Source organism: Suricata suricatta, chromosome 5, assembly GCF_006229205.1.
Source record: "Suricata suricatta isolate VVHF042 chromosome 5, meerkat_22Aug2017_6uvM2_HiC, whole genome shotgun sequence".
Lineage (NCBI taxonomy): Eukaryota > Metazoa > Chordata > Mammalia > Carnivora > Herpestidae > Suricata > Suricata suricatta.
The window spans coordinates 70,337,531-70,350,944 of NC_043704.1; the positions used below are offsets into that span (position 1 = coordinate 70,337,531).

General features: G+C 34.8%; 1 protein-coding gene across 8 annotated transcripts in view; it reads right to left on the reverse strand.

Moving 5' to 3' along the window:
* The window catches only part of ZNF148 (zinc finger protein 148), a 127,409-nt gene that overhangs the window by 72,983 nt on the left and 41,012 nt on the right, over window positions 1–13,414 (reverse strand). For 4 of the 8 annotated variants that reach the window (XM_029939464.1, XM_029939466.1, XM_029939465.1 and 1 more), the window contains 2 exons: window positions 11,500–11,635; window positions 2,193–2,541 (listed from right to left, as the gene is read on the reverse strand). In XM_029939464.1, the coding sequence (XP_029795324.1) occupies window positions 2,193–2,525 (333 nt within the window). In that variant the 5' untranslated portion in view covers window positions 2,526–2,541; window positions 11,500–11,635. Of the gene's footprint in view, window positions 1–2,192; window positions 2,542–6,256; window positions 6,463–11,499; window positions 11,636–13,414 lie in introns of those variants that run through there. The other 4 variants (XM_029939469.1, XM_029939471.1, XM_029939468.1 and 1 more) reach the window with 3 other exon arrangements.

The window sequence follows — 13,414 nt, forward strand, 5'->3', positions numbered from 1 at the left end:
GAAATCTGTGGAGAAATTAAAAGATATATTGAACTAAATAAAGGAAAATAAAATAACTCATCAAAGTTTGTGGGATGCAGTGAAAGCAGTGCTTAGAGGGAAACTTATAGCACTGAATGAATATATTAGAAAAGAAGATCTAAAATTATCTAATCCTGTCTCTCTCTCTCTCTCAAAAATAAATAAAAAGCAAAAAAAAAAAAAAAAAAAAGCGGGGGGGGCACGCCTGGGTGGCTCAGTCGGTTAAGTGTCCGGCTTCGGCTCAGGTCAGATCTCACAGTTCATGGGTTCGAGCTCCGCGTCAGGCTCTGTGCTGACAGCTAGCTCAGAGCCTGGAGCCTGTTTCAGATTCTGTATCTCCCTCTCTCTCTGACCCTCCCCTGCTCGCACTGTCTATCTCTCAAAATTAAATAAGAAGCATTAAAAAAAATGTTTAAATCATCTAATCTTCCATCTTAGAAAACTAAAGACCAAATTCAATCCAAAATAATACAAGAAATCATAAAACTTAGAGTAGAAATCAGTGAAACTGAAAACTAGAAAACAGAAAATTTTAAAACTCTTTAAAATATCAATAAAATTGGTAAGCCTCTACTAGGGTCTGGTGGAAAACAGGGAATGTCCAATAGGTACAGAGATTCAGTTTTGCAAGATGAAACAGCTCTAGAGACCTGTTGAAGAAAATGGACATTAAAAGGATAACAAAAGAATACTGTGAGCAACTCAATGCCCGCAAATTTCATAATCTAGATGAAATGGACCAAATCCTTGAAAGGCACAATCTATAAAAACTCACACAAGGGAAAATAAATACTCTGAATAGGCCCTACATCTAACAAAGAAGCTAAGTACAAAAACAAAACAAAAAAAAGCCTTCCAAAAAGTACCAGGTCATATGTACTCAACTGGTAAATTCTATCATACATTTATGGAAAAAATTATACCAGTTTTCTACAATCTCTTTCAGAAGTCAGAAGCCGAGGGAATACTCCTTCCTAGCTCGTTCTTTGAGGCTGGGATTACCCTAATATCAAAATCAGATACAAAGATACTCCAAGAAAACTAGATGGATATAACTCATGAACAGATACAAAAATCCTCAATAACATATTAGCAAATTGTATCCAACAATGTATAATAATTATATACCACAACCAAATAGGATATATTAGAGGTATGTAAAGGTGTTTCACCATTCAAAAATCCATCAATGTAATTCAACACGTTAGCAGGCTAAAAACGGTAAGGCTATTACAAAGGGCTAGAAAAGCTGGTTGGCACGTGTATTAGAATACAACTGTAAGTACTATTCATTCATTCCCATTATGTGCCAATACCTGGGATACAATGGAAAATAAGACAAAATTCATGCTCTCATAGAGCCTACAGTCTTATCATACAGACAAGACAGACTGACAAGTAACCACTATTGCAGGGACTCAACTTAGACTAAAGAAAAGGGGGCAGGCTGATAATGATGAACCACTAATTAGATTAAAACAATAGGAAGAGGGTATGGCTGAGGCAAATACTACAAGCAGGAGGTATAAAGGTTCTGAAGCAAAAGAAAAAGTACAGTATATTAAATATACCGAAAGAAATCCTGGTCTAACATTACAGAAAGAATAGAAGAGGATTACATTATGGTTATGGTTTTGCTGGTCAGTCATTAGGTAAAAAGAAAAACACAATAAGGCAAAAAAGTTATGAGGACCTACCAAACAATATTTTAGGTGACATTTAAAATAAGTAGGAAAAACTAAAAGGGCTGGTATGCTTTTGAAAAAGATAATGAAGAAAAAAAAAAGACATCAGGAATTGCCAAGTTAAAGAACCTGAAGGAAAAACTTTCAGGTGTATGACCTTTTTCTAGTTATATTCCAGATTTAATCTTTCTATTCTTTAAAGAAACCCAGAAGTTAAAATCTTTAAAATTTAAGCACTTAAAAAATCTTGACAGGGATTTTTATCCTGAAAAAGATAAGTTATTAAATGTATATAATACAAAAAATTTAATTTTGCCTTTTCAAATGTGGTTCGGTCAACATTTAGCGTAGGTATTTAATAACACCCATTTAAGTATTAAGCCTTTAAACATTTCCTGAAATTTCTTCAATGACTTAAAGTATTACTTAACACAAAATTATGTTTCTAACGATAAGCTACATTAGTTTTAAAAAGGAATTACTTACAGGGACATTAAGTGCATACTGCAGTCCTTGAGGAAGTCTTTCATGTGTTTCCATCTGCTCTTCATCATTTTTCACTGTCTCCTCATGGACCATGAGTTCATCATGTGATATCATATCCTGCTGTCTCATTTCACTTTCTTGTAACACTTCATCTGCTGCAAGGATCTCCTGGTGAGGCATACTCCGATCTTGAAGTACCGACTCCTGCAGTTCCCCAGACACGGTAGACTGGCCAGACACTCCACCCATTACAACCATTGCCCTGGAAGACTGCATTTCGTCTATGCCGCCACATTTAAGAAATAATCCTTCCAGTTTGTCGTCAATGTTCATGCTTAAGTATAACTGCCTAGAAAGACCAAGTTTGGCAACAAAGCATAAGAAATTAGTTTTATATGTCTACTTGATCCTTTTTAAAATTTCAATTATGAAAGGCATACACTTTAATAAAAAATTTTTATTCGAGTAATTCGTATTGTCTCCAATTTTAAGATTAAGGTAAGTTTCCAAAGGCTGGTGAAGTAAACGCAACTTTTCATTTTTGACATTACGGCAAAAAATCTTAACTATTATTTTATATACTTAGGGACTCTTTAAGTAGTAAAGAAATGAAAATTAAAACAGAGCTACCATATTTCATCCACCCAACTGATAGTGACTCTTTAAATAAATATACATCCAATGTTGAGGTGGGTTAAAAACAAAAAAAAAAAAGGACACTCATTATGAACAGTAGGAGAATAAATTAGCTCCATTACTTTCAAAGGCAACAAAGGCAATTTGGTACTTTGTATCAAAAGCCATAAAAACACACTTTTATTTGAACTGGTGATTATACTTTTAGGAACCTGTGCCAGTGAAACAAAATGCACTGAAATATATACCTGAAAAATCACTACAGTAATGTTAACATTAGCAAAAAGATGGAAATACACTATTCGACAAACAAAACTGGTTAAAATATATTCATACATTGGTCTTAAAACTATAGTGATGACTCTACAACTTGGCAAATTTACTAAAAATCACTAAATTGAACACTTAAAATGGGTAGATTTTATCATATGTAAATTATATCTCATAGTTTTTCTCAAACATAAAATCAGAATAAATGGCTGCCATTGGGGGGTTTGCTGCTGATACTAGGCTGGCAATGGGGAGTGTGTATGGGAGCTGGTTGCACAGGTATGCACTATGAAAAATTTCAAGTTGTACATCTGCAACGTGTGCATGTTTCTGTCAGTTACTACACTTCAAAAAAAGTTAAATCTGACACTACAAAACAGTAATAAAAATATTTATTAAAAATATTTGAGAATATGGAATATACCAATATATTAGAGGAAATATATGTAGGTGTGTTTAAATATACAAAAGTTTATGTAAAATGTTAATAATATTAACATTACCACTGGGTGGTGAAATTACTACAAGTTTTTTCCATATTTATATTTATCTCTAATTTGAAAACTTACTATAATAAAACTTATTTTTTACACATGCTTTTAAACTTGTTAAAGGTGATACTTTCCTTACTAATACATTAAAAAACATTTTTTAACATTTATTTTTGTGAGACAGGGACAGAGCACGAGTAGGAGAAGGGCAGAGAGAGAGGGAGACACAGAATCTGAAGCAGGCTCCAGGCTCCAAGCTGTCAGCACAGAGCCCAGTGCAGGGCTCGAACCCAAGAACCACGGGATCATGACCTGAGCCAAAGTTGGATGCTTAACTGAGTCACTCAGGTCCCCCACTAATATATTCTTAAATAATAACACATGATTAAATTTAATAGGCCGTGAGACCTAGACACTCTCAAATAATTATCTTATTTACTCCATCAATATAGAAAAGATAGGCAATATTAAATCTGCCCTTCTAACTTTGGTTGCTTTAAATTCAAATTCCACTGTGTTACTCTAAGAACCAACATAATGATCATGAAAGCCAAAGAAACTTCATCTCAAAAAACATGAAAGCACTGGTACAGTTTGTTTTTCAAAACTGACTTCTATTATCAGACTATGTAAAAATAACATACACACCCTCTGCAAAGGGAAGGGTCCACAAGTAGTAAATACATTAACTCTTAGTTTAGTCACCTCTTTCCCAAATCAGTCAGGTAGGTACTAGCTACTACTTTGATCATAGCTTTCAAAGGTAAAATAAATCATCAGTTAAATTCAAATACACTACTGAAATTTACATGCTCTTTCACTTACTAAGGTTATCATTTAGGAAGAAACCTGTACTTAAACAGTTAAAAAAAAAACCCTATATAAACAGCAAAGTAAAAAAAAAACACAAAAATACACCTCATACTTGCTAATCTTGTCTCCCCTAGTACCAGATATTATCAGTCTAGAATACATAAAACAAAGGACCAAGAATCTGATCCTTACTTTTCAAAATCTTTAAGTAGTAAACTTGAAATCTACAGGACAAAGACTTTAAATAAATCACCAATAACTCTTCTAATACTCTATTTACATTTCTTAGAAAATAAACTATCCTACAACTAAATGAAACTTAGAGGGCTAACTAAAATTTGCCTTTTCTGGCCATTTCTTTGGAGGTTCTTACCAAATCATTATATTCTTCTAACCTATTTACTGTTTTCTTAAAGAATGTGGAAAGCCCCTAACTTGAAAGGGAATTATGATACCCGAAGCTAACTTTTATTGTAATTTGTCATTGCTGCTACAGCCGCAACATATCCTTGACCCAGGCAAGCTCACTGCTCAGAATATACACAATTCTATAAGGTAATTTATCAAAATTAACCAAAGATACATGTAAAAGGATGTTCGTGCAACCCTTTAGGGGTGAAAGACTAGAAACTAAGCATTCACTGATAGAAAACTTATTAAATAATGATTCAACCATACAATGGAATACACACTGTCATTAAAAGGAATGAGACTGCTCTATCTGCTGGGTGAAAAGCTCTCCACAATACAGTAAGTGAAAAAACTCAAGGAGAAGATACCCAGACAAATAAAGTGAGTCGCTGCTTGTATCACACATCTCAACTAGTATAGTAACTGGGCAGAGTAAGTTAGACAGGAAATTAGAAAAGGCTCTCAAGCAAAAAAGTTAATCTCACCATGCCTGTAGTAAAAGGAAAAAGGACAAAGCTACACTAAGAAAAATGATAAGGAGGGGCCCCTGGGTGGCTCAGGAGGTTGGGCATCTGATTGTTAGTCTCAGCTCAAGTCATGATCCCAAGGTCCTGGGATCGCACCCAGTGTCAAGCTCTGTGCTAACAGTGTGGAGCCCACTTGGGATTCTCTCTCTTTCCCTCTGCCCCTCTCCCCAACTTGTCCTCTCTCTTAAAAATAAAGAAAGAAATAAGGAATGTAATTTTTTTTTTGTCCCTGAAGCTCTCTTACATGCACTTGTCATCTTTAACTTCCCCCCTTCTAACTCCTGCCTGGTCTCAGTCAAAGCTCTCTTGTGCTTCACTGCACAGTCAACAACGCAAATACAACCCAAGGTCCCATGCTCAAAAGATTTCTTCTCTGACTTCAGTATTTCCAGGAAGGATCAGCCAAGCGTAAAGAGGATAAACTGATGTAATCAATCCATGTTAAAATGTGAATAGTTAAATTCTCTCCCTGCTAAACCATGAATAAGCCAACTGCTTTCTGACCCAAATATCTACAGTTAATGGAAATGCAGTGTTAGGGATATTATACAGCAAAGAGTAAGAAAGAAATGATGCTTCCTTTAAATCATGCCACTTACACAAAAGACTACTCTAGAAGAAAAAAAGAAATAAACAGCTATTCTGTGTTCCCCAACTGGGGAAAACAAAGGACTAGGTGGAATAATAGTAAGCAACCAGTCACCCTGAGTCCCTTGTGATGACACTTTATTTTGTAAGGCATTGTGGGCAGCTGACAAAAGGTATAAATATAAAACATCAGAGCTATTAAGAGCCACAACAAGATGGACAATGATGTCCTAGGGCTAATTCAGCTATAGGATGGCCACCCAAAACAGAGATCATTAAAAAACTAGAACAGAGCACAAGAGAGGAAAAAAGGAAGGAGCCAGCTCACCTAGGGCCAATTTCTCCTATATCTTCCTTTAGCAGATTACTTCAAACTGTACTCTTTTCTCCCTGCCAAGTTTTCTTCTTCCCTCATCTCTATCTGTCAAAAAACCTGACAGGCACAGCAAAAAGGATATTTAGTGGGTCACAATACAGTTTCCTGCTCCATTCAATTATCCCTCTCCCACACACTCCTCACCATCCTTTCCTACCGAAAAATGTTTGGTTCGGCTGTATAAAAGTAATCCAAATTGTGGCCAATTAAGTAACCCCTAATCATGTAAGCCTAATGGCAATGCTCTACTCAATGAGAACATAAATTATTAGCCATCATATTCTCCTATCTTCCAGAAGAGACAGCTGACCTCCTTGTCATCACCTTCTCATTTAATGCTTCTAATCAACTGTGTGCAACCAGTTAGAAAGTAAGCTTTATAGATTCATAAGATCAAACAGTAAATAAGCTTTGAGTCAGAGTTTTCAATAAAGAACTAAACACATGCGCTTTTAATACAAGCATCTGCAATAAATATTTCTAAGCTGAGGGGGCTGTCTGGGCTTGCTTTCAGAAGACAAAGTTAACATATGGACAAGCAGACCATTACTACTCATTTTTAATCAGCTATGCAAGGCAGTTAAAGTACCTACTGATTTTTTTCAGGGAATTCTATGAATTTATAAGAAAAATATCTTTCCAAATTTATTAATAGGTTTCAATCTATACTATAAAATTCAGAGATTATCATAGTTTGCAGAGGAAGGACAACTACTATGTGTCCAGGATCTACTAGATGTAAGACACTGTGCTAGGCCCATTTTTATATATCACTTAACATTTAGAGTAAATAACACTCAAGACACTTAACAGTATATCCCCAGATGAAGAAACTGGGGTTTATTCCAAGTCACACAGCTGAAAGTAAACTGGGATTTCAAAACATGCTCCGCTGGTTTAGTGCACTTTTGCCACACCATACTAACCTCCCAACTTGAAATGGCTCTGAACACATTATGAACTCAATGAACTCCTCTCCTACTCACCTACTTAGAGGCCACACTGTCACCACTGCTCAGGTTGGTAAAGCAATCCAAGTTTCCTTAGCTGGCTACTCCTACCTCATGGCTTTCATGGGAGAACTGTGACACTGAACTCCTTTTCCATCTTTGGGAAGAATGGACACTTACTACATTTGTTATTTTCCCGTTTCCACCTATTACTGACACCTTAGTATTTCTCTTGTCATTCTTCTATTTTTTCATAGGTTTATATACACCCACTTCATCCTTCCATTCTTTCTTCAAACCTTTTCCAAGTTACCTCAGGAAACTTCCTCTTCCTGTTTTACCTCCCCACTTCCACTTGAAAATCAAACAAAATAAACCTAAATAGGGCTGACAAATAAATTATAGGACCAGTTCTAAAGACATACCTGTATCAAAGAAAAACAGCTATAACTTTTAAGGTAAAAACAGATTTAAAAGACTTCTGCCACAATCATCTAAAAGTTTTTAAAACACGTAGCTTCCCTCCAGGATGTACATAATACTCATCTCCCACTGTATCACTTTTAACTAAATCTGAATTCAAGCATGAAAGAAATAGTTCTCACTTAGAGATACTACTTTTCTGTTTTATTTATGGAGTTTGGTTGTAACAGTCCATCAACTTTTACTGAACAATGTAAAACTCCCACTATAAAAGTCAAAATAGACGGTAGTGGGCAAGCTTAGGGATTAAACATCATTCTTTATAGAAAAGAAAAAATAATTTCCAACTCAAATTATTCTCCCAAATCAACCATACCCTGCCTTGTACCAGAACCCCTCACTTGTAGGCAGAAAAAAATGTACTAAAAACACCTATTCTAAAACAAACAAAAAAGAAAAACTACATTTTACAAGTTACTTCTGATCCAAAGCATTTTCAGTAAACTCCTTGTTGTCTGGAGGATGATGGTTAAATTAACTTGGATACTAATTTTTCTAACCAATGTAGGGTGAGTGAGAAATCACACCTTAGCAGTATCAGCACTGGAAACACAAGTATCAATCGGCTTCAAGATCAACTGATTAGACAAAGCGAGAGACAAAGAAACCCATGATCAATATGGACTTAAATAATTTGCTGCTGACCATTCTTAAGAACTTTCCTATTCTCCCTCATCCTTCACAAGTATAGTTTTATCTAAGCAAAAAACTGCTTCATCTCTATCTGAAAAACAGTCTACTTCTTGTCTAGGCATAGTCTACATTTATAACCCCCTTCAGAAATACCTTTGTAAAACTACAATTTTGCATCTATAAAGCTGAGCTTATAAATTATGCCCCTTGACAATTTTTAAGTTGCTCTTAGTTCAAAACATTCTAAGAGGAGCAAGTGGGTCTGATTAGTGCTAGCAATGATAAAAGAAGCTAAATAAGAGGAACTATAAGCCAAGATCCATTATTTTACACAATATAACAAGAAAAGCCTTTGACTATTTTTTAATCACAGAAATATAATCTATAAATATTTAAGTCACAGTTAACAGGCATTTCTATATTCTGCATCCCTTTAAATAAAGCAGAATCTAAGGATATTCTGTATTCCAAATACCCCTCACCAAAGTCTTCTAAAACAAAGTAACAAAAAAACCCAGTGATATTTAATAATGATAAGACATAAAAATTTTGGCAACTCATATTGTTTAAGAAACAGCAGTAATTTATCTTTAGAAGGAGAGGGAGAGAGAAATTGTTAAAAAAAAAAAAGGCTAAGCAAAACAGAACCCCACATTCTGCTGGATCTAATTGTTTCATCCATCACACCTCATGCCAATATCAACAATTCAAATACTAATGTTAAAAACACTTAATTTTGTTTGGAAACTATGAATTTCTATAGACTTGTATAAGAAAAGGAATATCAAGAATACTTCTTAAAACATTGTACACTATGAACACTAAACACCTAAGTTATTTTTAGTATGTACTACATAGTAACCAAAACGCATTTCAAAATAAGTGTTAACTATTAAAACTGACATTTTTTAACATTAAATACCCTCACTTTAATAATAACAAACCTATTTGTGAAACACAGTTGAACGGACGCATTTTCACCTTCAATGCCAAAAACATCTGTAATGTCTTATACCATTCAGTCATAAACTGAAGTCAACCAGCTGACTATACTGTATACATGTACATAAATTTATCAAAACTTAAGGGTACCAAGGTTAAAATATGTTGACATAAAATATGGTGGAAAACTGATAACTAGTTTCCAACCCTTTAATAAAATGTACAATGGAATATATATTTGTTTCAAAATACAGTATTCACAATAAGAATCATAAGATACAATGTACAATGAAGTATTTTTCATCTAAAAAGAACTATTTGAAGTATATGTCTTTGAGAAAAAGTTTTTCCCATCTTATCTCAGCACTTAGAATAACACACTCTTTAGAATTAGAAGGAACTAGTTAGAGATCAGTTACCTTTATGTATATCTAAAGAGATTCTCCTATCCAAGGCCTCCACCCCCTTCTGTTAGAGTCTAAAATATTAGGCTAATCATTTCAATCTAATGGTTGTAAAGCAAATGAGGAATTACCTCAAGTCAATTTTAACTTTTGATACCTTATTTCCATCTTATATATATATATCAAGGCTAGCAGTGTTTAGTCAAAAGTATATGAGAACTAGTTACAGAACTTGAACTGTCTCAGAATGCAAATAAGCACAATTTCCAAAGTATGTCCAGGCCAAGAGTTAATGTCTTGGATAATAAAAATTATATATTAATGTTAGTCCAAGCTAGACAAATGAAAAGCATATCTGACACAAACCCTAATATAACAGACAACAAACTCCTCTCCCCAAATTTGTTCTTTTCTTCTTGCCTAGTAAGTGAGACACATGGTAGCTAGGTAAAACTCATTTCCCAGCTTCCCTTACAACTGACTGCAGTCATGTGACAATGTTATAGCCACTGGAATATGAGGAGTAATGACATATATAACTCCTCTTAAGGTAAAGAAAATATCCTTCCTTCTTCCTATTGACATGCATAATGGTAACCATCTTAGACCACAAGAGAGAAGCCACATATTAAGAATAGCAGAGGATGACAAAGACACCCAGGTCATGATGACTCTGGAACCCCTAAAATCTCAAGATTTTTTTCCTGGAGTGGTCCCTAGGTGGCTCAGTCGGTTAAGCATCCAACTTTAGCTTACATATGATCTCACAGCACTTGAGTTCAAGCCCTGCACTGGGCTCTTGGCCTACAGCTCAGAGGTCAGAGCTTCAAGCCAGCTTTGAATTCTGTGTCTCCCTCTTTCTCTGCCCCTCCCCCACTAGCTCACATGTGCACACTCTCAAAAATAAATAATCATTAAAAAATAAATAAATAAATGGACTGTTTTCATGGACTTTCAAATAAATATATTTACATCTTTAAAGTCCGTCACAGTGGCCAAGTCTATATTTTAGCTAGTATCTATAATATAAATGATCAATGAATTATGTATATGACTGCTTCTGTATATTAGTATAGGCAAATATACAATATGTACAAATGTAGAGTAAGTAACTGGTATGTTTTTCCACATTTCAAAAATTACTCCAACCACCATTAAATTTGATCAGTAGATCTCATTTTCCCATGTATGAATACAGTTTCCATGGAAAGTCTGAAAAATTATAACATGAATATGTATGTGTTAATGATAGGCAGGTAAAAAATACAATACCCTGGTTAAGAAGAGGGTTAAAGGAGAAAACATCTTCTCACTTAAATTTCACTTAATATCACATAATAAGCTACACATATTTTTGTGCTAAACTTAAAATAGAAAATAACATTACTCATCAATTTTCTCTTAACACTGTTTTCTCAAGAAAAAATTAAAATGCAGGGTGCCTGGGTAGCTCAGTCAGTTGGGTGTTCAACTTCAGCTCAGGTCATGATCTTATGGTTTGTAGGTTCGAGCCCCACGTCAGGATCTGTGCTGGCAGCTTTATATTCTGTGTCTCCCTCTCTTTTTCTCCCTCTCTCTCTGCCCCTCTCCCATTCACACTCTGTATGTCTCTCTCAAAAATAAAAACATTAACAAAAATGAAAATCCCAAGTTTCTACCAGATATAACACCAAAACACAAACTATAATACAAATACCAACATGAAATTTTATCGCCCAAAAACAGTTCCATGTTTGAAAAAATTAACTTCTTCATGATTATAAAACACAAGTACTGACATTACCTGAGACTAAGACAAAAATGAAGACTTCAAGGAAGGGAATGCTGTAGAGTTGAAAAAGAAATCATGGTTGAGTTTCTACCTTTTGTAAGCTTCAAATACCCTCCACACCACCTTAATCACTTATGCCATCCAAGTCCTACAAAAAAAAAAAAAAAATTTATGAAGGGAAAATATACTGTATAAATACAATGGAGAAACTGGTATGAATAATAGTGATCATTCTTTATAAATAAGAAACTATGCCTGAATGGCCAGAACAAGGAGTTGCTTTAAAGTCTGAAATCAGGAAAATAAAATAGTGGTTAAGTACCAGCTGCAAAGTAACCCTGGCCTTATAAAGAACAATTTGCTTAAATCTGAAGTCTACAGCTTCAGAGATATGGGATGTTGAAGGAAATTCAGAGGGTTATAGACCTAAAAAGTTAGAAAAGAGAAAGCAAAGAAATTACTTAAAGAGATTAAGCAAAGATTAAGAAACCACTTAATAGCACTATTTGCTGCTTTGTAAAGTTTTAATTATTAAGCAAAGAAGGAAGCAAATACAATACCAGGCTTGACGAATATGAAATCAGAACTAGTCATTTACAGAATACATATTTATTCACAATAGAAACAATTATAGTTGTAAAATGCTGTTAAATATTTAGATACAGAAACATAATCAGCCAGGTCATCTTTGACAGAAAAAGGTGACAATAAGATGAGAATAATCAATCATAGGAAGATGGCATACCATAGCCAAAAAATACAAATAAAAATGAAGAACATAAGCTATACATAAAAAATCTTCCTGACGGTACTTCTGGATGCAGTAACAGACTGAAAAGTTTATGGAATTTCCTATCATAGGTCTATAAAAATTGAGATTCCTATCTATCGATAATACTTCATATATACTCCACAGGAAACTTGGAGATCAGATGATATATGAAACATAATATGACTACATGGGGTAAAGGCAAGAAAAATGGTCTTCCTCACCTAGAACAAACCAGTGTTTCCATCTTTGAACATCCTGAAAATATAATACTAATTCACTTTTTAAAAATATTTCAACACTATCTCCATATTTTTTTCAAAAGTTTACTTATTAAGTAACCTCTGTACCCAACATGGGACTCAATCACAACCTCAAGATCAAGAGTTGTGTGCTCTTCTAAATGAGCCAGCCATGTACACCCATAGCCTTATTTTTTCAGTTTAAATTCTGGGTGCCTGGGTGGCTCAGTCAGTTAAGAGTCCAACTCTTGATTTTGGCTCAGGTCATGATCCCAGGGTCTTGGGTTCAAGCCCCGTGTCAGGCTCCACAATGGATTCCCTCTCTCTCCCTCTACCCTTCTCCTCTGCTCATGCACTTTCTCTCTAAGATAAAATTAAAAAATAAAAGTTTAAATTCTGATGGGGCTATTCATCCATCAGCAACTTTTCATCTTTGAAATTTCCCAAATATTCATGCATGTCTATTGTTCCAGAAAAACTTTTGTCCAAAATAAAATTTCATTTCTTTCAATAGGGTTGTATAATATATAAATACATAATAGTAGTGAAATGACAGCAGTAACAATAACCGGGGCAGGAGAAGGAAGTAACAATAAGTTACTTCTTTTTTTTTTTTAATATTTATTTATTTTTGAGAGACAAAGCATGAACAAGGGAGGGGCAGAGAGAGAGAGAGAGAGAGAGAGAGAGAGAAAGAGAGAGGGAGGGAGAGGGAGGGAGAAGGAGAGAGGGAGGGAGACACAGAATCCAAAGCAGGCTCCAGGCCCCAAGCTGTCAGCATAGAGCCCAATGCAGGGCTCAAACCCACAGAACGGGAAATCAAGACCTGGGCTGACTGAGCCACCCAGGTGCCCCTAAATTACTTAATTCTTAAAAGTAAGATTACTAAAACAAAAAACAAAAAAAAAAGGAAAAC